Here is a 25,771-nt window from a genome sequence, read left to right as displayed (position 1 = left end):
AAGTCTCTGAACCACGTTTATTTTAAGGTTTTGAGAGAATATTTGTGACTAAGAAAAGTCTAATTTGTGATTAAGAAAAGCCGATTGAATCTCAAGAGATGTTTTCTTTTCATTGACAAGGAAAAAAATAAATTATTTCCACTACTGTTTTAAAGCTTCCAATATTATTGGGTTAGTTTGGTGTATTAAAAACAAATCTTTTGAACGATAAGGTTTTAGTTAAATACTAAACATAATATGCGTTACACTGCAATTTTTTTTTCTTATAAAAAATAATGATAAGGTATTGCAAACAAATAAATAAGCGTGTTTTTTTTTAATAAATCAAGTTTAATAAATTAACTTATTTTTAATTAGACAGGTGTTAATTTCAAAACAAAAAAGCCCATCAACCAAGATGATCATACATGTCGAAAAAACGAATACACGAAACTATCGAGCAAATTGAAATGAAAATAGAAAACAAGTTAATCAAGTAAATTCTAGACCATATATACGCGAGCACTGAAAATCAATGGATAACTATTGATCTTCGTTTATTACTGTACTATTCCCAATTATAACTTATACGAGGAGGGCGTTGCATAATTCTGATAAATAATATATCAGTAAAATTTGTGCTCGACCCCCTTTTTTTTTTAATACAATTAGCAACTTAAATTCTAAATTAATCAAGAAGAAGGGCCGGGGGGGGGGGGAAGGGACACCGACAAGAAGTTATAACACGTCATAAAATTCCACTACAAAATACATAACATTACCGTAGAAATGTAAATTTAGTTATACCTCATTTGAATGTAAAATATCTTTTCGTACATGCATTATAAATAGACCAAGCATTTTTTTTTTCCATAAATATTTAAGAGCGTAACAGCTTTTATTTTAGATGTATTTTAAAAGTGAATTGTATTTGAAAAAAATATAAAACATAAAATTGATATTTATTTAATACTTTTTATGATTTTAATATATCAGTTTTAAATTTTTTTAAAAAAATTTACATCACAATTTCAAATATGTACTTGTAAAATATGATTCAATGACTTGTTTATCCCGTAAAAAAACCTTGTGAGGAAAATTAATTTTATCACTCGCAATTTACAAAATACAAAGGTATAATAGCATCAAGTGTATATTCGTGGGTCTTGTCTTTTCTTGTTATTAACTCCTGTTGTTATTTGCTTGTGTCCTAGCAAAGAAACCGTAGGGGTGCACCCACAGCCTTTTGGCAAACTTTGACAGCAATTCTCCTACGCTAGATTGCTTACTGATCTGTGGACTATGCTCCATGATCCTTATACATGACATGGCCCACACCACTCTATAAGATCACATCTGTCCCTACTTCTATTTTGCACGGCTGTGCATTCGAAGGTCCCACGTAACCTCTTATCAGGGCCCCACTTTGGTCATGATCAACGAACTGATCATATGACCCCAAAAAGGTAATAAAAATAATTCCCCTAGGACACTTTCGTCTCACAAGAGTCAGACATACGACGTGGCAACCAATGATTAGTCGATCTTGGACAAAACTATCACTGCACAATTCCCTAGACAAATTCACGTGACATCAAAGTCACAGTAGTCCACTTACGGTATGGTACACTACCCAGCTGGAACTGAGCAGGTTTTGATTCGCTGTGTGGATCCCACGGTTACACGGTAAATTCTGATGTCTTGGTCCACGCTTGATCAGCGCGTGGATTATATTGCTCCTCTAAACTCTTTTCAACGTGCAAGCAAAGATGCGTCCCACCATGAACGTGGCGGCTTACTTGGACGCACGCACGATGCATGTGCAATCTCTCTCCGCTTATCTCGCCGGGTACAGCCACGTCACCTACTATTCCAACGAACTATCAATTGACCGTAATAGCCAATCACCAATCACGTATAGCTGGGATAAGCAAGGGCAATTTAGCCATAACCAGACAGGAAGGTTACAGTGTCATTTCGTTTATCATACCCCACGCGTGTGTGTGACAACCAACATGTTAACACAAAATGGATTAATTTTTAATGACAGGGAATGACCACCTAGAAAATCGGAGGACAGAAGACTTTGGTGTTTGAATCAAACGAATTTGCTATTTTTTTATATCGAATGATAGTCCAAGGTTAGTGAAATAATGTATGCATAAAATGTATTTGATAATAAGATACGTTGCATAGTATTTTTACAAAATTGATTTTTAATCCTATATTATTCATCAAAATATTTTTTATATTATCATGCTAAAATTATCAAAAAACATATGAAATGTTTTTATAAATTAATATTTTAAAAAATAATTTAAACCACATTACCAAATAGAGTTTTAGCAATCATATATTCGATGCCCATGTCTGAAGGGATTTGCAATTAATCAACACAGCAACGACTCAATTGTTAAGCATAATTAACCAGCCTGCGCCATGGATATGTTTGGATGGATCATTGTTGAGTTTTGCAATTTAATGCATGCTTGTGCTGTTAGGGCACAAAAGCATGTGCTGTTCTTCTTTAGCTACTGTGGATGGTCAAAAAACTTCCTTGCCGACACATGGATGCTTGATTAATTATTAATGGGGAGGGGGAGTTTCTGGACTCCCGAGATAAAAAAAATTTCTCTCGACAAGGACAATATTTATGATGTGAAGCTGGACCGACGCAGAGTCGTGGATTAAAGACGATTGTCTAGGAACAAATTACGCAAGTTTCTTCTATAAAATGCAGAATAGACAAATGGAGTGTTAGAAAAAAATGTGTGTTATAGATTACTTGTATCTCTTCGGTGTTTTTTTTTTTTTAAAAAAACATTTTGGCCTTCATGTGTGCCTGTAAGACTCTAGATAGGCACGAATTAGTTTAATTGTCTTGCCACGTTTTAAGATGGTAAAGCTCATTCAGCTTCCATTTTTTTTTTTTTTTTTTTTTGAGTGCGTGAACTAGAATTGTTGCTCAACGTTGACACAATTCTCTGGGTTCACTTTTCTTTGAAGGGAAGAAAAAAAAACGCAGACGGTATGCTTATAGTTTTCAAGATGATCAAGAAATTAGTCTCATTAAACAAATGTATTTTCACTTGGCATTCAAATATAAAATTTCCATAAAACGAATACCCAAAGGGTATGTATGAAAGTTTTTTTCTCAACGATTGGAAGCAAGAAGCTGTGGATTTTACAGCCTTTGTACAGGGAGACGCAGGCTAACTGACAATTTTTCAGTGATACATATCTTGGCATGATTTATTTTTTACATCGTTATAAATAATCCATGTAATCTTGGAGTATATTTTTTTACTTCAATTCGTTTTATTTCTCACCGGTATATATATAATACTCACTAGTTTAATTGCAGGGGTTTTGCCACCTTCAAGACAAATTTAAATAAAACCTGAAAAAATATTCAAGTTATAAAAAATTATTTGATATTATTATTAAATATGATTCAATGCATCAACTTTGAAATTGTCCAACATAATTTTATCTAGTCTAAATTTAAAATTAAATCATGTGAAAATCGTTATGATATGATATAATTAACATGATAGGTCCAAAAATAACTCAAATAACTGATACTAAATTTTTATTTGAAATTACAATAACTTCATAAAAAACAAACTAAAATAATTTATAAAAACATTATAAAAATTAAAATAATAGCAAAAGATAAAATTGAGAACCGGGTTGACACACCCTTAGCTAACTCTTTTAGATAATATTGTATAATCTCCGGGTGTATATTCAATAATAAGAGGAAGGAATTACACCGGCCCTTTTTCCTCAGTTTTTGCAGGCATCTTCTTTCTTCCATGATGGTAGCTGCACAATTTCCAGTAGTGCATGGAGCCTCACCTATGGCTGCCTTGGAATGTATTTGGGAATTCTACCAAACTTACTTTTTCAAAGTTAGAGAAGTCTTTCGGAAGGAAATGATTCAAGGAGTGCGATCCAAGTTAGTTTAAAAAGAAAGGGTCAAAAAAGGGCGCATGAGAACAATACCCTCTCAATTAACATTGAATTCTTTTTGCAGAGAGCAGAGAAGAGTATTTCTGAAGGGATTGATGCAGAAGCCATGGGGTAAACCTCAAGTCAGCTCGAGGACAGTGAAAGGAGACGACTCAGGCGGAGGGTTGCGGGAGAGAGCCCATCATCTCGTGTTAGGCCCATGCAGAACGTTTTTCTGGTGTGCCCTCGCTTTTATCAAGACTAGACCTCCATTAATTACTAAACCCTAGATTATTCATCGCCTTTAATTGCCTGCAAAGCCTTTCCCGTTTTCAGGACACCTGTGGAAAAAAAAAAAAGGCTGCTTAGGTGGAATTGAAGTGGACCGCTGTAAAGTGTATACTCTAGAAATTGTTAAGACATGAAATCACTGTGTAAGAGAAGAAAGTGCGGGAGGAGGGTCGAATGTAGCAGTACAGCATTCAACATTGTACCACTCCTTTTGTACTTTGAATTGGGTTTTGTCTGCCAATGGTGAAAGACACTCCTTTTATTATCGATCTGGAAATTAACTCGTCAATAAAATTAGAGAGAGAAGGTTTTGAAAATATAAAACTTTTTTTAATTAAATATATTTATTATTTATGTTTTAAAATAATAATCAAATATAATATTACTATATTGTATTTTAAAAAATAGAACCAAATAACATGTCAAAAATCAATTTCTGTGATTTTTTAAATTAGTCTTATCACACCTGTTGCTATTTTCATTTTATTTTTTCCCTTTAATCTCTGTTTATTTATTAACGCGTTATGTGTTTGAACTTTGAAGTCACGCATGGTGCATGAACTGTGGAGATTAGAGATCGTTATCTATTGGCTTAACTTACCTATATTTCTTCTATCACGGGAGAAAATTAACCAGAAAAGGAATACAGGGAGAGAATAAAGTATTGATAACAAAATAAGTGTTATCTTTTATCCCTATTATTAATAATTGTGATTTTGAAAATGTAGTACATGGTGTTTTTTAAAAGTATTTTAAAATTTAAAATAATAATATACTCTATACACACCTCTTATGAGTAATTTATTAATAAAAAAAGAACTCAATAAATCCAGTTTAGGGCAAGAAACCTTGGGGGGTGAACTAGCTAGACGAGAGAGAGTTCAGGGAGGAATCAGAAATATGTCAAAGACTGGGTACTGATTCGTAGTTACCCATTTAAAACGAGGGAACTGGAAGCCCAGCTTCTACAGTCTCTCTCGATATTGGAGTTACAGAATCCAAAAGGAATGTGCACACAGCAGTGAAAAAACCTGACAAAAGCCACAGGCTCTCTCTATTTCTGTGAATCTATTATCTATACGTTATCCAATCTCTGGTTCTCTCTTCACAACATTCCGCATAAATGATGTAAAAAGGATGAAAACTCGTAATTTCTCGAGGACTAAGCTGCAAAATGTCACAATGAATTGATTAGATTATTTTTATTAAATTCTTCATTTTTACTCTGTATTGCTATCTCTGGGTTTTTATCAGATTAAGAGAGTCACGACTTCAACTTAATTTTAATGGGTCAACGAGTGTTTGGTATGGTAATTTATGATATTTTTTATTTTTTTTATTTTTAACATTGATATATTAAAATTATTTTTAAAAATATTAATTTAATATTTTTTAAAATAACGTGCACCTTTAAAATACAGTTTCAAAAATAAACACACGAAAAATGCTAACACACTACATGTTTTTTGGATACGAAGAAGAAAACAATATATTTTTTTTTTTTTGTAATTTGAAGACATTCACTTTAAATGATTGAGCAAGATGTCCATTAACACCAACAAAACACAAAGATAAAAGGAAAAAAAAAAAAAAAAAAGAGGGAATTTTTTTTTTTAAAAAAAGGGGAGGTGCGGTGGGAGGTGGTGTGGGGCCCGTGTGGGTAAGAAGAGAGAGAGAGAAGACTTCAACATCAAGACAGTGAAGAAGGAGAAGGAGAAGAAGAAGGATAGTAGTAAAAAAAGTACAGCTAGCTAGCAATGAAGGAGGAGGCTCAACTACCATATAGCGCCCTTTCCTTTCCTTCTTCAATCACTTGCTACTAACACTATTAGTACTACCCACCCACCTCTCCCTTCCTGTTTCAAAACTCAAAACACATATCACACATTCCCCTCTCCTCTCTTCACCTCAGTACTTCACTCCTACCGCCCTCTCTCTCTCTCTCTCTCTCTCTCTATAAGGTAATGCACTAAATGCTGGTTAATAGTACTGCTTCTGTATCTGTGCTGCTTGGTTTTGCTTTGTTTGTGAGAAACTGAGCACTTCCTCTGGGTTTTTCTTTTCTCCGAGAGAAATTCAGCATTGTTTTGGGTTTTGGGCGGGAATCCATTTGTGTTTTGGCTCTGCGTTTTTGGTGGTTTTGAGCTGAATTGATTGTTCTGTTTCTCAAATTGGGTTTTAAAATTGTTTTTCAAACGTGAATTTCAAATGCCGGCATGGTTTGTTTCACTTGAGGGTTAATTGATTAATTTAGATGAATGGCAACCTTGTTTGGCTGCTGGGAAACAAAGGAAAGAACTCGAGAAAACTCACTGTATTTTCCCGATTTCAGGGCCAAACTGGGTTCCCTTCTCTGCTTTTCTCAAATTTGTTGGCAATCAAATTAAGCATTAAACTAAGATATTTCCTCCAACAAATTACAAGAATCCGAGTAGGTTCATTGCATTGTTTGTCCATTAGCATTTCATAAACAACAATTAAGCATCAATTAATTATATATTTGTTTTGCAGGAATTTGAAAGCACAAACTTCCAAAATTCGAATTACCAAGAACCCCCTTCCCTCCCTCCCCAAGGTAATTTTCTTCCCAAATTAGATTTCAAATTCCACACCGCTAAATTCCAAATAAGAAAAGTAAAGCAGGGATATTATTTCTTTCTTGACCTAATAAACGCGTAGCATTTTTTCTAAAATACAATCCATAATGGATTGACAGAGAGAAAATTAAACATTTTCATTTTTGAACTTTTCAAAGACCCACAGAAAAAAACGCCACAAACCACTCTTAATTATTACGTTACTACTACACATATAGTAGTATTACGTTTTGCCCATTACTATTTTTCTTTCTATTTTCTCACGATAAAAAATTTCTCAGGAAAAAAAGAAGTTTTAGAGAAGTGAAGAGAAAATGATTGGACAAACAAATACTTCTGGTAGTTTCATGGACGAGATAGATTGTGGAAGCTTCTTCGACCACATCGACGACCTCCTAGACTTCCCGTCTGATGATGTCGACGCTAGTTTGCCTGACTGCACCACCACAAACAACCATGCTAGTTGTTTCATTGACAACGACGATAACTCTTTTCCTGGTATTTGGTCGACTCAGTCCGACTCACTCCCCGGTTCTGCCTCTGACCTCTCCGCCGAGTTGTCCGTTCCGGTGAGTTGATTTAATTAATTCTACACGCGGCTTTTTCTGTAATTCGGTGTCGCTAATTTCTAACCGTTGGATTTTGTGTGCTGTGATGTCATTGACTGCCACGCTGGCAATTCGTGTCAGAATTTGAAAGCCTTTGATTTCTGGTGTCCAGGGGTGTTTTAGTAATTGTATGTATTGTCGGCGACACGCTGGATTGTTTTATTTTGGTTCTGGTTCAGCTGTGTAAGTCACGTGGGTTGTCATGTGATTTACTTAAAGTGAAATTATTATCATGTGCAAGCTGTTATAACCTTTATAGGCCCACCAGAAAAGCAGAGAGAGTTTTTTTTGTTAATGTTAATTGTGTGTCAAGCAACTGAGAAGTTCAGGTTATGATTGCTAATTAATTATCTTTAATGAAAAGATTCATGTTGTCAAGCAATTATGAGCTGTCATCGACTAAAATGTTTTAACTGTTAGATGCTAATTAAGGTTGTTTAGACTTCAATTGGAAGCAATATTTGATTTTGAATTGGTGGAACTCATCGTGTGCTGGTTTAATTTTGTGTATACAGATTGGAATTTGTGTTTTTGGAATTTAAAATATGTGATTTTGTGTTGCAGTACGAAGATATTGTTCAGCTGGAATGGCTATCGAACTTTGTGGAGGATTCCTTCTCTGGGGGGAGCCTGACAATGAAGAAAGAGGAGTCTGTGTCTGTCGACAAAAAGGACTCGACGCCACACCACCAGTTCCAGACTTCCAGCCCAGTTTCTGTCCTTGAGAGCAGTGGCTACTGCTCAGGAGAGAAAAATGCACCTCGTAGCCCCGAGGTTGTTGCTTCTGGCAAATGCGGGCGTGCTCGCAGCAAGCGTCCTCGCCCTGCTGCGTTCACTCCTCGCCCTGCAATGCAACTCGTTTCGCCAACATCGTCAATCACTGAGGTGCCCCAGCAATTTGTTTCCCCTAGGGTCCCTTCAGATTCCGAGAGCTTTGCCGAGTCAAGACTTGTGATCAAGATACCAGATCATGTTGACCCAGAACATAAGAAGAAGAAGAAAATTAAGTTTATTGTTCCGTCAGGTACTGTGGAGATGAATCAAAACTCACAGCCACAGCAAGCAGTTAGGAAATGCATGCATTGTGAGATAACCAAGACCCCACAATGGAGAGCAGGACCAATGGGTCCAAAAACCCTTTGCAATGCCTGCGGTGTTCGATACAAGTCGGGCCGGCTTTTCCCCGAGTACCGGCCTGCAGCCAGTCCAACCTTTGTTCCTTCCCTGCACTCTAATTCGCATAAGAAAGTTGTTGAGATGAGAGCAAAGACTGGGGAGAAAATTACTACCAGCAGACCTGCTACAATGATGGTCAACTCGCCAGAGTTGATTCCAAATGAGAGCAACCCTGCAATGGATTACATGTGAGGGAGGATGTAGAGAACAGTGTTCCTGTTGGATCATTTCACTTTGCCGGCCCCCTATTTTCACTGTCATGCTGCTCGCTCGCTGTTATTTCATTTCTTTGTTCATGGGATTTTGTACAGATGGAATGGGGCAAATAGCACTAGATGACCACAATTTTAGCTGATAGAGAAGCACTGTAAGGAAGAACTCAGAAAAGGGTTAGAGCGTAATGGAAGCTTAAGGGGTAGTAGAGTTTTAGAGTCAATCAAGGGTAGGTTCTTAATTAAGGTAACTAGGTATTGAGAGTCTCTGTTCGTTTCTCTTTTGCATTCTTTTCCCTGTTTTCTTTTGCCATGAGTATTCTTTTTGCAGTCCAATTTGTTAGTAAAAAACCCTGAGACGAGTAATGGATTTTGAGCACATGTAATGATTCATCAATCCTCAATTTCCTTCTCCCATGCACGGCACTGTTCTAATTTTTAGATCGCACATTTCAGCTATGTTCGGTCTGTCTGCGAAGCCTGGGTTTTTTTAATGCTTTGTCAATACCTTAATGGCCTCAGCTTTCTTGACTGGAGAAGTGTATCCAAGAATGCCTGGATTCTATGCTCAATGGTAATTGAGCTTCTTGCACCGCCTCTATGGATCAATCTTCTATCTAGTTCTGATGCTCGGTGAATTGAGAGCATTACAGTCGAGAGAATTCAGGAGATTCGCAAATTCTGTCAGGTCACTTTGAAGTTAACAAATCATCTTGATGAACCATCAAACTAGTGAACTGCACAAATGATGGATGTGTTCTCTAGTGATCTGGTGGATTGGAAATCTGATCACAACCTTGTATTCATGAGGAAATCCAACTCTGTGCCGTTGATTTCATCAGATGTTATAATGAATTAGGTGGAACACAAGATCGAGAAAAAGTCCTGGCACCTTCGAGGATAAAACTGCTCATCTTTGGTACAGGCATCAGGATATACATTAAGGGGATATTGACGAATCACTGCATCCATGAAAATAATGAAATCCATGTCTCTGTGGTGGGAATCAAATAGCCTGGCGATAACAGGCGTCACGTTTGAACTTCCCCATGAGACAATGGCCTCGATTGAGAGCATGCAATCATGGAACAACGCGATGCAGACTCGTCTTCTTCATAGCCCGGAGAAGGAAAAGCTAGCAGCTAGTTGGCAAGAGAAAAAGAACCAGTGGGATCTTTGGATTCCCATATGAAATTCAAGCTTGCTTCTGCTCGTTGGTGTGGCCCAGCCATGATGTCCAGCACTAAATAATTTGAACAAAAACCAATTCTCCAAGACAAGTCAGATTATTGAAGGAATTCAGCTTCATAACCTGGACAGAAGGAATTTGCTTGCTTAAACTTCAGCCCATGTAGTAATCATCATAACCACACCTTAGTTTGTTAACGGGGCATCTGGCAAGACGTCGTAATCTGACCCTACACCACCACAGAAAGTCACAGTGAAGAATAATTAGTGTTGAAAAAGAACACAAAAAATAGATTGAATCAATCATTATAGTTTGCTTCCACAAGTTTAAAGTTCGATTGAACATTTTAATCATAAGGTGTGGTATTGTGTTCAAAGACATGTTCTACGTTTATGCTTTGATCTTGCAAGAATGACAACGTACCATGAGCAAGAATTGTCTATTCGATCACCAAATTGAAAGGCCTTAACGACCTAATTTGGAGTGAACCCCATTTTCTCATTTCACGCATGAATATGCAAGCAGAAGGGTTTCTTTTTTTCTCCCTCCTTTAATTGCAGGCTAAGCATTGATTTTGCAACACTGAGGACCCCTATCTTATGAAAAAAAATCTAGAATTTTAATCTCTTTTTATAATAATAATAAAAACACACATTAATTCTGTAAATTTCACTTCGTGTACTACTTTCTTTATTATAACTAATAATATTAAAAACCAATGGCTTTTTTTTTTTTTTAAATAATAATTTAAATGTTAGAGACAAGCTCTTCTCATTGTTCAACTTCGTTTCTTGAAACCATATACATCTAGTTTTCCACCTGTAATCTTAATTGTCAAAAAAGTTGTAGCCCAACTACCATCCATATTCCATATCCTTCTCCACTTAAACGGTCTGATGAGTAAAAAAATTAAATAATTGATTAAATAAAAAAAATAACTGAAAAAATAAAATTATGAAAAAAAAAAAACCGATTAAAATTTTAAAAAAAATCAACTGGTTCGGTTTGATTTTGGTTTTATAAGTTTGAAATCGAAAAAATCGAACTGAATCCAAATAAAAAAACTGAGCCAAACAAGAAAAAACCAAGCCAAACTGGAAAAATCCGAGCAAAAACCAAGCCAAATCAGTTTAAACCAGTTTTAGTTTGGTTTTGGTTTAATTATTTTTTTTTTAATAAAAATCAAACCAAAACAAAAAATAATTACCATATCACAAGTTTCTATCTCTGATTTATAATAATAGTAATAAAAAAAAACCAATAATTGCCTGAACACTCTAAAATAACTGGGTTTTTTTTTTAGTACTTTAATATTCATATAAATAATAACAAACATTAAAATATTTTTAATTGTTTTATACCAGTTTCATGGTATAATTGAAGTGGTTGCAAAAATTGAAGTCGCCAGTACGATTCTTGCCAGGACGTGCATATTGGCTGCATTGTGTCATGATAATTTTTATTGTTATAATGTTTTTTTTAAATAAAATACATAAATGGCGGATAATGAGTGGACAACATGAAAAGCTAGGTGCATGTTGTTGAATATTTTTTGTGTTTTCCATTTTTTATTTGGTTTGTTTTTTTGACACCTCAATTTTTTTTTTCATGTTCAATCACTTTAGTTTATTTATAGTTCTTAAATATGATTATAAAATTTTTATTTAAATCTTAATAATTATTTTTGCACTTTTTATGTATCTGATATGGAAATAATGATATTAATAATATTTTTTTCATGAAAATTTGATTGAAAATTGATGTTTTATTGTTAAAACTTTTGAACATAATTTTATCATATTTTATTATTTGTTAAGTTTTTAATTACACAAAATATGGGCATATTATTTTTATATTTATTATTAATTTATTTTAACAATTTTATTTTTTAAAAACAAAAATAATAATTTCAGTTAAAAATATTGTATTAAATAAGATAAATAAGAGATATATTAATAAAAAAAATTATCCTTATAAAAAAAAAACCAAAAACAATTATATTTTCAAATTTGATAATAATACCCAAAAGAAAAATCACCATACCTTGAAAAAAAAATTATGTTTAAAAAAAATTATATCCCACAATAGCGCGTATATATCCCCTTATATGAACTGAATAATTATATAGCTGAAATAATAACTTGGACTTTGTGCAGCTAGATGGTGACCCTGAAAGTTAATGCTTAACCTCGTTTTTGAAAGGAAAAAACATAAATAAATTATAAGGTCATGATGGGCTTTACAGCTGTTTTTGGGTTGGGCCTAATGGAATGAATTCAATAGTGAAACATGTGATATTTGGGTTTAGTGAAGCCCATTTAATAAATTGGGCTGACCCGAGAATAGTTTTACAATAAACACGATGCTCGAAATCCCAGCATTCCTTGGACTTTGATGGTCTGTAGGGGATGGAGAAGGCAGAAACCGTAGTATCTTAGCCTGCTAGACGACTCCTATTCACTTGGTGTGGTCCAAGGAAATTTGGACCTCAGCTCGGACCACGATGAGCATAGAGCCCAGGACAAGAATTCCAGGCTGAGCCCAAACAGAAACGAATCAGACTCGGGCAAATGTGCAAAGCTTAGCTGCGGTTACGTTTTCCGCGTCATTTCCTTGAAAAAATTTAGTATCTCAATACTTTGTATTATGTCATAATTTATATGAAAAACAAGGAGTGACTAAGTCTTTTTATAAAAATTATAATGAATATGAAGAATGATTAACAATTTATGGAATGAAATGATATCATTCTTATATAATTAATACTGATTAATTAAATCACAACTAGGTGGTCCTAGAGGTTGAAGATTTGAGTTGAAAAGAAACCCACCAGCAATCCCGCCGCCTGCGGCCACCGTGACGGCGTATCAGCAGCCTCCGATTATGTGTCATACACGTGTAGTAATCAATGCTGAGACGGCCAATAATGATGCAACCACAAGGCAGAGTTAATGTGTGTCTGCCCTACTTCATTTATTTAGAGGACAGATCTTTGTTGCCCCTCACATGCCTGGAAGCCACAAACTCCATCGCACAAGCACTGCATCCAAATCCAGGTCAACACTCCATGGCAAACCTTCCTTAGTAGGAAGACCTTAGGTTGATAGATGAAGAGTCCTTCACAAGTTGTGTGCTTCCATCTACTCATTACGAGTCCCATTGCCACGATCGAGTGATGGAATCTGCCCACTCGAGAATTGTTGATTGTCCAATTACTAGATATGATTGTTGTTTTCTTCGTATCATTCACGATTTTCGACCTTCGTTAATTACGGGTCAATTTAAAAATTACAAAGTTTTATTTTAAAAATTAATAGTTAAAATAATATTATTTTTAAAAGAAGTTAAATGATTAAGACAAGTTGTAATAGAATTGACCAAGTTCCTGAATTTTAATTGATTGATCGATTTTAACTAGTTTTTTTTATTTTAAAATTAAATTTAGGATAAATTCAGGATCGATAGATTACCAACCTAACCAACCAAACCATAAGCTTCGACAATAATGATTCACATTCTTGAAAAAAAAAATCAGGAATGAATAAATGATTAATTGTTTGGAAAAAAAATCACCGGCCAGCTACCATGTACAATGGCTTTCATTTGGTGGTTTTTGTCAAACCCTAATGGATTGATAGTTTGGCCTAACAGAAAGGATTGCTTGTAGTGCCGTCTAATCTAATTGCTATAATTATCTAGGTGATGTAAACTGGCAGATTTTCCAACACCATAGCCATTCTAGAAAGCTGCTGGACGAGGATCGATAGAAAATTTTTAAAAAAGGCGTGTCGACGTCGTGTTTCGGCTGGCCAAATCATGAAAATTTGCAAGGAGTTTGACTCCATCGATGCTCTGTGACATGGAAGATGAAGATGGGTCTGCTTCGGAACAAATGTCGAATTTGTGAGATGGAAGCTTCACAAAAATGTCATGCTTTCACACAGACAATAATCCTGCTTTGGCAATGATTATCGTTTAGGCTGCTTGGTTTTTCAGGATCATTTCTTTTATTGTCTGCTGTCGTAGCTAGCTGTGTGTTTCTCACCCCACCCATCACTGCAAAGTGCTTTTAGGAATTGTCTTTTAACTGCAGATTTTACCACTGTGCTTTTGAAATATAAAATGACTAGCAAGGGATATGCTAAGAATATTTAAACGAATACGCTTCATTTATATTAAATAATTTATGACTGGTCTTAAACTTGCATGATACATGAACACGCATTTTTCATATAAATAATTCTTGAATTAAAAAGTAGTCGAGTACTGTATAATTGTATATAGACACATGGTTCCATGAAATTAAATTATGTAATAAAGAAAAAAAATGGACCCCACAATAAACAATTGTGTTTCTTTTTTAATTAAAAATAGAGATATCTATATCATATTTTATCTCAAAAGTAAAACACATTTTTTCTTTATAATTAAGTAATATCTGCTTTAGTTTCAAAACAAAAATAGGCATTGCCCGGATCATATTTTTTAATGTTAAAGAATAATATAAATTATATATTAAAATTTTTACCTAACAGAAGCTATTATGTCGAGATGATTATTTGATATAGTATTGGAGCTTTGATAAACAAGCGGTTACGAATTTAAATCTTATAATCCTTATTTATTTGATAAAAATTAAGCACAAGATAATGTAGACTTATACAAGTTTAAAGGGCTTTCACTTGATAGGATATGTTAGAAAATAATATAAATCATGTATTGGAATCTTACCTAAACGATTTAAGTTATTGAGTTGAGATAATTTTTTAATATTGAACAAGAAGAAACTTGTAACAATTGTGTTTTATTTAAACACACAACTATACTAACACTAACCAAAAAATAATTATCCAATTTCACTAAGATGTATTTAAATGTAAATATTTAGCAGCAGGACGAACTAGGTCTTGTTTAACCAAAAGGTAGAAAGAGATACGAACTATCTTGTTATTCATGAATCATGATACCAAAACCATCAACTCGGGCATGCTGTTGGCACGTGAAATGTATATCCACGAATCTACATATATAATAAATCATAAACGTTAAAGAAATGGAATTGAATGGAATCTAGAACAGTCAAGATTAATGTAACCAAACAAAAATGTGATCATATTTTAAACACAATTTAAATCCAACCGATCTGATACTAGAACCGAGCTGGGTTGAAAAAAAAACAAAAAAAAAAACCAGGTATAAACCCGGTGACCCGGTTGATCCCACAAGACACGATCAAAAATCAGGTTGGAAAACGTTGACTTTTATTTTTTTAACTAAAACAGTATATTTTAATTTTTTTAATTTAAAAATATTAACCCGAAAACCCAGTCAAAACTCAAAATTCGAGTCTTGAACCAGCCAACCTAAAAACAATGGTTTAAGTCCATGCTGATAATTTCTCACTTGACAAATACGACCAAGGACATGTGTTGTTAAAAAAGTCGATCAAATACGGTCCAAAGTATAATCATTTCTGCCATAAATAAATCCATGACTAGGGAAGTAGGAAGAAGACTAAAAAATGTGAATGGAAATACGAGTGAGATATACGAATATATTGTAGTGATGAGACAATGGAGTCATCTGAGTGGTCGGTTGGGCAGGAACAACAAGGAAACATGGTGATATTTATAGTAGGTTGTGGCTCTAGTGAACCTCCTTATCATGACTCTTTTTAGTGTTTCTTTAGCATTATTATAACGATGCATGATATTTTTAAAGTATTTTCTAAAAAAAACATATATAAAAATGTTTTTTTTATCTTTAATATCAATATACATTAAAATAATTTAAAAACACTAAAAAATTTTAATTTAATATTTTTTTAAATACAAGGTGAACAAGATATTAAACTGCCTCTTAGTTGCTCTGTAACTCATCCTACTCAACTACAAAAATTTTGAAACACCAAGCTGTAAATTGTCAAGATGGTGAAAGAAAACTTTACTGTACAATTCGAATCCCGTCATCAATTACCTTGAATTAAATTCATGTTCATATGCAAGACTCGATTATATTTCTTTCAGTAAAACCATGCACGAGATTAAATATTTTAAAAAATAATTATAACTATATTTTCAAATATTAGCTAATAGCGGAATATTATGTAGAACTCAAGGTTTATTTTTGTTTGCTATATAAAAAAAAAAAGCTTAAGAAATTAACATTATGCTTCATGTAACCTGCATTTGATTTATTATTGATATCAAAAGCTTGTATTATCATATCATGATTAATAAAATTGTTGTAAATTCTCTTTTAGAAAAGCAATTGTGTTGAAAACTCATATTTTTTTTTTAAAAAAATTCAAGCTCAATTCAAAACATGTCTAGATAGTATATAAAATTGTAATAAAAATTGTTTTTTTTAAATAATTAATACGGTTGGATTAAAGAAAAACATTGCCCATGTTAATTTGTGGGTTATCACTTAATTGTAAAAAAAAAAAAAAAAAAGATTGCGAAAAAATTGTGAGCTTTTTATTCAATTTACCATTCCAAAAAAAGAGAGAGAAGGGAGAACAAGCGAAATACAACATTTGTTTGGCTAATTACATCGTAGGATAGACAAATCAAGGACCCACAAAACATTGTTAAAAAAAAAAAACATTCATAGAAAATATATAAAAATGTGAACACAAAAAAAAAAAAAAACCAAGTCATACAAAGTAACAAAATCTCCGACAAAGCTGTAATAAGACTTTCACTAGTCCCAGAAGTAACGACAGAGATTCGGGATCCGGCCCCGTTACTTTTTGGGCCCCACGCGTCATGTCCCATCACTGACGAGATTCACATAGAACAGGGGCCCGCTTTGTGTTAATTTCTACAGGTGTCGGAATTTAAATCGCTCCCGCGATTGAAATTCTTGCACGTACGGTTCAGTGTTTTGTCCTCATGCTGTCACGCTAGCACGGCCAATTTTAGTTTTTTTTTTAACTTTTTAACTTGGTTTTTATCTTTTACCCGCCGGCGCATGTTAGCAGGAGCCGGTGGTTGCTTCTTCGCTGTCATGACAGAGACTCGCTGTGTCTGCGACAAAAAAACGGGTCCGATAATTTCAAGGACATAAAAGGACAATAAACTTTTTTTTTTTGGTAAAAAAGAAAACTTAATTTTCATATGTAGGGAAGAAATTATTTTCAACAATGTACTTGAAGAATGGGCACTAAATCTTCGCAATGTAAACACAGCTAAATGATAGAAAATTCCAAATATTACAGAACTCTAAAACGCGTGGGGAAAGTACTGTAGCTTTCCCCACGGTTTTCCCTGCTAAAACATATCGTCTCTGTCACGAAATTAAAAAAAAATAAAGACGTCATGATGTGGTGTTTGTTTTCTTCCCCTGTAATTAGGTCTTCTTTTTTCTTCTGTCAACGACATCATGATGGTGTCTGAAAAATTAGGCTGCCGAATTCTAAATTGTCTGACATCTTATCTTATCACCTTTAAAATAATAGAATGCCAGTCTTTTCAATCTTTGGCATCATTTCCGTTTTCATTGTGCATTTCTTATATTTGAAAACATTGTCAGCTCTCCTTTTCCCTGGCCAGAACCCACACTAGCAATCAACATCTACTACACTAGCAATCAACATCCACCGTTGTTTTTCTGCCTTCACCAGTGGCTGAAGTGGATCACCAGCACCTCCACCGTCGACCACCAGCAGCTCCACTGTGGACCACCATCCTCACGACAGACCAGCAACAGCAGCAAGTACCTCCCGCAGGCCAGGTTGCTTCTTCTCTTCTTGCTTTTCCACGCAAACCATGCATAAATACTGTAAAAAAAAACAACAAACCCTGTAGAATACATGAGTAATTAATTATCTGTTGCTTGCAATCTGCTTTACCAAAGGAAATAGCCATTTGGTTAATTATTAATTTGTAATAATGATTAACAATTGGTTACATATATTTGGTGCTCCATTTCTCTCTTTTGCAATCCGGCTCAATCTAAGATCATGTTCTCCAAAAGAGGGGCTTCTCTGTTTTCTCTTTTCTTTCTGGTTCCGGCAGATGGTGTCAACTCCAGAGGAAGCAGACTGCAAAGTCTTCTACAGCAATCAACTTTTAAAAATCCGTTCTCAAACTCGGTTCCTTCTCCTCCGCAGATCGTCGCCTTCGTCAGAACGCAGCCCACTGGATCGAAGCCGCACGGTCCCTTCTTTGCTTCTGCGTCGGCGGTGCTGCCTTAAAGTTCGGCCTTCACTTTCCTGCAAATCTTCTCCACCGGTGGAGATCTATCTTCACCTGAAACAAAAGAAAAAGGCAAACCCAAACAGCAGTTGGTTTTAATTAATTTGTTTACAAGTCTGTTCTTGGTTCTTTCTTAGAGCTGGCGTCGGTGAGAAATGAAGAACGGGCGGCTACGGTTGAAGAAGGAAGCCGTGGGTCTGTCGCCGGCTAAGAGCTGTTGCTGGAGGCGGCTGTGCAGGGGAGCCGGTCTGTTTGGTTGAGAGTGAGAGGGGTAATGGAAGCTGGTAGTCGTGAGGCAGATCAGAGGAAGAGAGGTAGTTGTGGTCTGATTTTGGAAGCGAGGGAACTGGCTGCACCAACTTCGCCGCCGGTTACCCTCACGTAAACGTCGACCACCTGAGATGGGTCAAACTTCGGCGGCATCTTTGCTTCTCTGTTGCTGCTTGCTGCCTGATGGAAAGAGAGGGTGATAAAAGCGAAAATAAAAAAGGGGGGGCCTGCAGAGAAGATGGAAAATGTTTTTAATTAAAAAGTAATAAAACAATAATTATAGAAAAAAAAAGAGAATGAAGATAAAAAGCTAACATATTTTTATTAGATGGGAATAAAAATAAGAAATGAGAATGAAATTTTTTTTTTTAAATGAAAAATAATATATTATTAAAATAAATATATGAAACTATTTCGATTGTATCAACTCTACTATCATTATCAATGTTTTTTTTGTCGAAAATTTATTTAATTAACATATGTAGACATATTGTAATCAGTTGAAGTATTTATTTTTTTATGTGCATGAGTTGTTCATTCAGTTATTTGTTGATCGAAATTGCCTGCTTATTTCATTTTTCTTTGATTTTCTTTTCATTTGTGTTTTTAAAGTTAGTATTTTTTCTTCTTCTTCCTGGTTTTATTGGATTCTTCACATATTTTGTAAGGTTATCTTTTTTTCATCGCGTCTTAAATTATTTTAATATAGTAATATTAAAAATATTATTTGTAATACATTTTCCATCAAAATATATTTTATACAGAATCTCAACCATGCTATACATTTTCCATCAATTATTTTATTAACGAACTAATTTTTGATTAAATTAATAAGATTTCAGAATGTTTTGTTACATTGACTTGATCAATTATTATATACAACATAGTTTTCAATCATATAAATCAGATTATGAGTTGTTTTATTAGATTGACTTGATCAATTATTGTATAATTTAAATTAAGATTTAACCCAAATTAAATTCTGAATTGAAATTGGCGGACTGGATACAATTAGAGGAAGAGACTGGCAGAGCCAATCACTTCAAAATGATCCACTGTGAGTGGTAAGATGAAATGGGACCCATTGCCACAGGTAGGTTAGGAGTCATTAATTACAACTATAGAATTAAATAATGAGCCTTGAGATATGCAACCATGGGGAAAAAATTAATGTTACCATTTCACCAGTAGCTTACCCGCCAAACTTGCTCGGGGGCGTGCTTAAGTTTCTTAGTGGAAGCAACTTTATCAAATAAGAAATTAGGAAATCAATTGTATACTGAGATCTCTCTCTTAGTCTTAGTAGAAGCAACTTTATCAAATAAAAAATTAGAAAATCAATGGTATACTAAGACCTCTCTCTCTTAGTGGAAGCAACTTTATTAAAGTGCAATGTGCAAGCAACTGTTTGAAATTAAAGCCATGTTCTTTTCTTTGGAGAAGTCAAAAGAATTTAGGCCCCGTTTGTTTGCAGGAATGTGGTTTCCTTTTGGAAAGTGAATTCCGGGGAAAGTGAATTCCTGGAAAGTGAATTCCGGGAAAGTATTTTCCGATGTTTGGTAGTGTTATGGAAAATAAACTGGAAAATACTTTCCAGTGTTTGGTTGTGTTATGGAAAATGAACTGGAAAATAATTTATTAATGAATTAAATTTTTTTTCAAGTTTATCTAATATATATAAAATATTTAATCACTTACAATTGTCATAACCCAATTTTTGACCTTTTTTTATTTTTATTATTAAAAAAAAAAGATGATGAAAAATAAAAATAAAATAAATGAAGGATGAATTAAAATTTGGGTTAAAGGCAACATGATTGGAAGTTTAAAGATTTAATTAAGCTCTTGACTAGTTTAATTAATTAAATCAAGGGTTTAATTGGAGAATTGATTTAATTAAAATTTAGATTATTTTAATTAATAAAATCAAGAATTTAATTGAAGAATTAATGAGTTTGAGGAATTAATTAAACTTTGATTTAATCAAAAACCCAGGACTTAAATAAAATAAATCGAGAGAACCGGCTTCGTCTTCAAGCAGAAAACCACAAATAATCCCCCTTTGTATTTTAATTCACTGCTACAGTAGCAAGTGAATTATATCACTTGCTACTGTAGCAAGTGAATTATAATTCGTCTTCAAGCAGCAGACCACAAGTAATCTCTCTTTGCATTTTAATTCACTGCTACAGTAGCAAGTGAATTATATCACTTGCTACTGTAGCAAGTGAATTAATTCATTGGGCAGGCGTGCGCTACGCACGCCAAAAGGAAAGTGTTTTCCTTTCTTTAAAAGCGGAAAACACTTTCCTTCGAAACGTTATTAATTTTAGGTTGACTGGAATTCATTTTCCTTTGACCATTTTTTCTTTTTGTTGCCAAACATAGGAAAAGCAGGAAAGTGAATTCCAGGAATTCACTTTCCTGCAATCAAACACGGCCTTAGAAAGGGAAGCGAGTTGTCTTCCATCTTTTTCCTTTGTTTTTGTTTTTTTTTGTTTTAAACTAAAAGAAGGGTAGGGTGGTAGCCTAATTACAGCCGTTATGAAAAATGCAATCGGCTGCCTACAAGCAATGTTTATATATTTTAGAATTGTTTTGATGTTATAATATTTTCATGTTAAAATTAAAAAATATTAGTTTAATATATTTTCATGTAAAAAAACATGAAAAAATATCTTTTATTATCTTAGACATTGTAACAATACCATAATCGTAATAAATAATAGAGATCGAAATAATACAATGAAGATAGCAAATATAGAAAATATAAAATTTTTGTTTAAAATCATCTCATAACAATACCATAATCGTAATAAAATCATCTCATGAAAAAGTATTATTTTTTTTTAATATCTTAAAAGAGTATTATTTTTTCATAATTTTTTATCAAGTGATTAACACATGAGAGGTTGATCTCAAACCAATTCAATCATTTTAATTTTTTAGACATGTTTGGTATTATGGTTATTATTTTTCAAAATACTTTTTATATTGAAATACATTAAAAGAATATATTTTTTATTTTTGAAAAAAATATTTTGAAGATTAGCGCATCAAAATAATTTAAAATATAAAATAATTTTTTTAATAAAAAATAAAATTAATATTTTAAAAAACACAGGTTGATTCAAATCGACTCTAAATCAAAAATTCATATAATTGTGGATTCGTTCAACTCATTTTTGTTCTGGAACCAAACTAATTCTAGATTTAGTTTATCAATTCACGAGTTAATCAGGTTTACGAAACATCTTTTTATTATATTAGTTGTCAGGATTGCCAAGATCAAAGTTATTATCGATTCCGGCTCATAACCCGGTTAATAAATTTATTTTAAAACATATTTTAAAAAATCAAGTCAAATCTAAATATTATGAGTTTAGAACGAAATCAAGTTAACCTGACAATTATATTAGTTTAGTTTGTTAAAGTTAATTTTCTTTATATTTAATTATCAGACTTTCATACTTTCATGATACGTATCCTGAGCTTGACAGGTTAACTTGGTTTGATGGGTTAACCCAATTAATTCTGGGTAAACCCGTCATTGTTTTTCTATTTAGTTATCAAACTTTCATTACGCGAATCTCAGGTTTTACGGGATAACCTGGTTTAAAAGGTTAACCCACTTAATTTATTTTTTTTTTCTTTTTCTTCATTAGTTTTTTTCCTTTCTGTTGTTTTTTTTTCTTTCTTTCTTTTAAATTAGTTTATTTAATTATCACACTTTTATAACACGACCTTATAGCCAGACCCACATCCAAAATTCTTGAGTCCGGTGTTGCAATTAGGCTCACTTAAACTTGGGTCATGTAAGTTTAATTTTATTATTAATATTATAAATATTATTTTTAGGTCAGGCGTTGCAGCCAAACCCAAGATTCTTGGGTATGGCCTTGCAAAAAAACCCAAGATTTTTAAATTTTTGTTGTTTTTTTTATATTTTTATACAAAAAAATGACCCGCGGCATAGCGCGGGTACCAAAGCATTGTAGCTTCCCCACGCCTCCTATACATCATTTTTTTTTCACGCCTCACTATACTTGTTGCTACCCAATTTTGACCCATGTTTTGATATATTTTCAAAAAAATCCAAAAAAATTGAGAAAAGCAAAGAAAATCAAAAATATGTTTTTTAATATATTTTCGTCATTTTAGCATTTTCAACGTCGTCTAAAAAAGAATTTAATTTTTTAAGGGTCTTTCAAACGCGTTCGACTTTTCACGCGTCGTTTTTAAAATCATTGATTTTCCGCATCGAGTCGACGTTGATATTGCTCATTTTCAAAAAATTACAAAAAAACAAGAAAAATCAAATTTTACAAAAAAAGAAAGTTAAGGGACCAATGTTGAAAACTTGGTAATATTTTTTGCCTATAAATACTGGTTTCTAACACTTGCAAAGGGGGGGTTAATTTTGGAAACACAAAAAAATACAAAAAACCTAAACCTAATCTTTTTTTTTGAAGAGCAGCCGCTCCCCCCTGGTTTTAATTTTTTTCCCAGCCGCCGGAGCCAATTCATTTTTTTCTCCCCCACACAGCTCCCTCGCCCAGCAGCCAAACACAGCTCCCCCTCATCCTCTTCATCCATAGCCGCTGACCCCCAACCCGGATCCAAGCAGAAACCAGACCCGAACATCTCCTTCCTTGGCCGTTCCCCTCAACCGACCGGCCAGCCTCACACTCCCCTTTTTTTTAATTTTTCGGTTTCTTCTCCATTCCTTCCTCCAGCCGCCAGCTCCCCTGGCTACAACAGCCACGAAATTGCAGAAGCTCTCCTCTTCAGTTTTCCCCAGCTTCACCGTCTTCATCTCCTCCTCCCGGCAGCGATGTCTCCACCATAATCGACCCCGACCAGCCCGAACACAGTGGCACTCACAGACCCGAACACAGCAGTACTCACCGCCTCCTTCCTCCAGCAGTACTCACCGCCTCCAGCAGAGACACCCACCGATCTGTCCACTCCTCCGCCTCAACGCCCCCAGCAACCTCGCCCATCTCCGCAACAGCTCCAGTGGCTCGGGTTGCAGCAGCAAAGCCAGCTGAAGCCGACGATCGGACACCAGCAGCTGCGCAGTCGTTGACCGAAACACATCCACACATCCGGCCGCCTGAAACAGAGAAGGAGAAGCCAGATCGGACAAGAAGAAGCAAAAGAACCGAAGCAGATTTCAAAAACAAAGAAATCTAAAATCTAAAATCGACTGTCTATGCGTTTTTGTTGTTGTTGCAGATGATGTAACTCTTCACCGGTTGCAGGGAGGCGAAAGGGAGAAGAAACAGGGCAGATCCGCCCGTTTCCGGCATGGTCGGCGGCGCGTGAACCCACGCGCCGCCAGTGGTGGTGGCGCGTGGGAGGACGCGCCGCCACTGTTCCTGCACACTGTTTCGGCTTGCAGAAGGGTTTCCTTGTAATTTCAGATTGTTTTGGGCTATTGTTGTAATTTTAATGTAATGTTTGTTTATTTGTTTTTGAATTCTTGTATTTTGTAAATATGGATGTAAAAGAAAAGAAAGAAAAGAAAGAAAAGAAAAGAAAAAGAAAAGAAACAAAAATAAAAATAGTGAAAGTGTATGTGTGTGTTTGTATTTGTTTTATGAATTTGTTATTTTATTTATTTTATTTTTTCAGGATAAAATTGCAAATATATTAAAGAAGAATTTAATATTTTGATCGGATCACGGTTAAGAATTTATTAACTTATACGTAAGTGATATTTCTAATTTCCGATGAAAAGACAATTATTAAAACTTCTTTAACACATCAAAGCCACGAAGCAGCTTACCTCAGGTAGGGTGCGTTAGGGGTGCTAATACCTTCCCTAACCACAACCAGTCCCGTACCCGCGAATCTCTAACAAGACCAGTACATCAGGTTTCCTAGTAGCCCTCAATAAATTACTAGGTGGCGACTCCAACGAACCAATTCAAGCAATGAACGCAACATACGAGATTTAAGTCGCCAGCCGATGCCGCGCGCCGACTGATGATTTTTTTTGGGGTGCGACAGAATGGCGACTCCACTGGGGAAGGTACTGTTTCTGACATTATTGGACTAAGCTTTGTATGTTTGATGTGTTTAAGTTTTTGCATTTTTATCTTTTTGTTAATATTTATTTCCATGCATTTTATAGAATTGTCTCATGCATCACCTGTATTTATTTTTAAAAGCACACACAAGCTTCTAGGTTAGGTGGGGAACTAGCGATCTACCCTAAGACTATTGGTCAGGGTTCAGATGCGTGAAACACCCAACTCATATCTGAGTGCCTGCTTGGTAATGGTGGGTATACGTGCCTTAACCATTCCTTGCAACGCCCCCATACTGTCTTTACGAAGAACGTCACTGGGCAGATATGAGACCCTTTTGAGACCAGATAGGAAACCTACCCATGTTCACATAATGAATAGAACCTGTCCTTAGGTTGTATGTGCCATCGTTTTTTTGCATAAGGGCAAACCCTTCTTGAAGCATCTTGACCTCAAGACTTGTGGGTGACACATTAGCCGTTGCTCCGAAAATTTTCATTGTAGAGTTTGGGCAAAAATCATGATTCTTGTCCATCATACAAGAGTTACGACCATATTGTCACCTCTCGAAGGGTGAGTTCATCATATAGATTACATATTCATACATTTATCATACATGAACCGGGTTGAAAGGTAGGTCCCCCGCACAAGCTGTGCTGCAAGTGATTGGAGAAAAATGATGGAGGTGAAGAAAGATGTCAGATAGAGGCGAAGAAAGATGTCAGATAGAGGCTCATTATCAGATTAAGGTTGAGAGCATTAAATGTGAAGTAGCTGGACTCAGATCTGCTCGAACAAGTGTTGAGCATCAAATGGAAAGAGAATATCTGCACAGTCTTCTGTGGGAACCCAGCTTGTTCACATCTAATTGAAGCTGTATCTCTCTTTTTTCGTCATGAACAAAAGCAACAACGCCTTCAGTCATCAACTAATGACAATTCTGATTCTTGTCCAGTTGCGCTGTTAAGTGTTCATCGCATCCACCTCATCTAATAGAACCAAACGACTACTAGCCTCTTGTACATGGCGCATTAGTCTTCTTGGAAGCCACCCCAATTATGAGCTCAACTCCGGTTCAGCAGCACAAGATGGTCTGAAAAACCATGATTAAACACTGAACTTCAATGTGGCAGAGCTCCCTCCATAAAAATCCATTTATGGCTCTGCAAATTGGGAATGCAAGAGGGAATTTATAAGTTGCATATGCTACAAATATTTCTCTCATCAGTTTCAGCACGGAGACATCTTAGTACATTGAA

At 34.8% G+C, this 25,771-nt stretch overlaps 1 protein-coding gene and 2 long non-coding RNA genes across 4 annotated transcripts; 2 read left to right on the top strand and 1 right to left on the bottom strand.

Moving 5' to 3' along the window:
• The first annotated feature begins 5,937 nt into the window (after positions 1-5,937).
• LOC118059992 (GATA transcription factor 8) lies at positions 5,938-9,196 on the top strand. Of its 2 annotated transcripts, none has more exons than XM_035073065.2 (4): positions 5,938-6,185; positions 6,736-6,799; positions 7,103-7,390; positions 7,994-9,196. In XM_035073065.2, the coding sequence occupies exons 3-4, from the start codon at positions 7,136-7,138 to the stop codon at positions 8,795-8,797; spliced, it is 1,059 nt and encodes a 352-aa protein (XP_034928956.1). In that variant the 5' UTR covers positions 5,938-6,185; positions 6,736-6,799; positions 7,103-7,135; the 3' UTR covers positions 8,798-9,196. The 2 variants fall into 2 exon arrangements, with proteins under 2 accessions (XP_034928956.1, XP_073267716.1); XM_073411615.1 differs by lacking the exon at positions 5,938-6,185 and adding an exon at positions 6,292-6,655.
• A 7,971-nt stretch (positions 9,197-17,167) lies between these two features.
• LOC140955983 (uncharacterized) lies at positions 17,168-18,129 on the bottom strand. The gene is made up of 2 exons (XR_012170849.1): positions 17,921-18,129; positions 17,168-17,811 (listed from the first exon to the last, which is right to left on the bottom strand). It is a non-coding gene; the product is annotated as an uncharacterized lncRNA (long non-coding RNA).
• Positions 17,223-18,997, top strand: LOC118059991 (uncharacterized). Its single transcript, XR_004689374.2, has 2 exons — positions 17,223-17,743; positions 18,123-18,997. It is a non-coding gene; the product is annotated as an uncharacterized lncRNA (long non-coding RNA).
• The last annotated feature ends 6,774 nt before the right edge of the window (positions 18,998-25,771 follow it).

This window comes from Populus alba, chromosome 10, assembly GCF_005239225.2.
Source record: "Populus alba chromosome 10, ASM523922v2, whole genome shotgun sequence".
NCBI classification, from domain to species: Eukaryota; Viridiplantae; Streptophyta; class Magnoliopsida; order Malpighiales; family Salicaceae; genus Populus; species Populus alba.
Note: the sequence above shows the minus strand (reverse complement) of the source record. Positions and strands in the feature narration are given on the sequence as shown.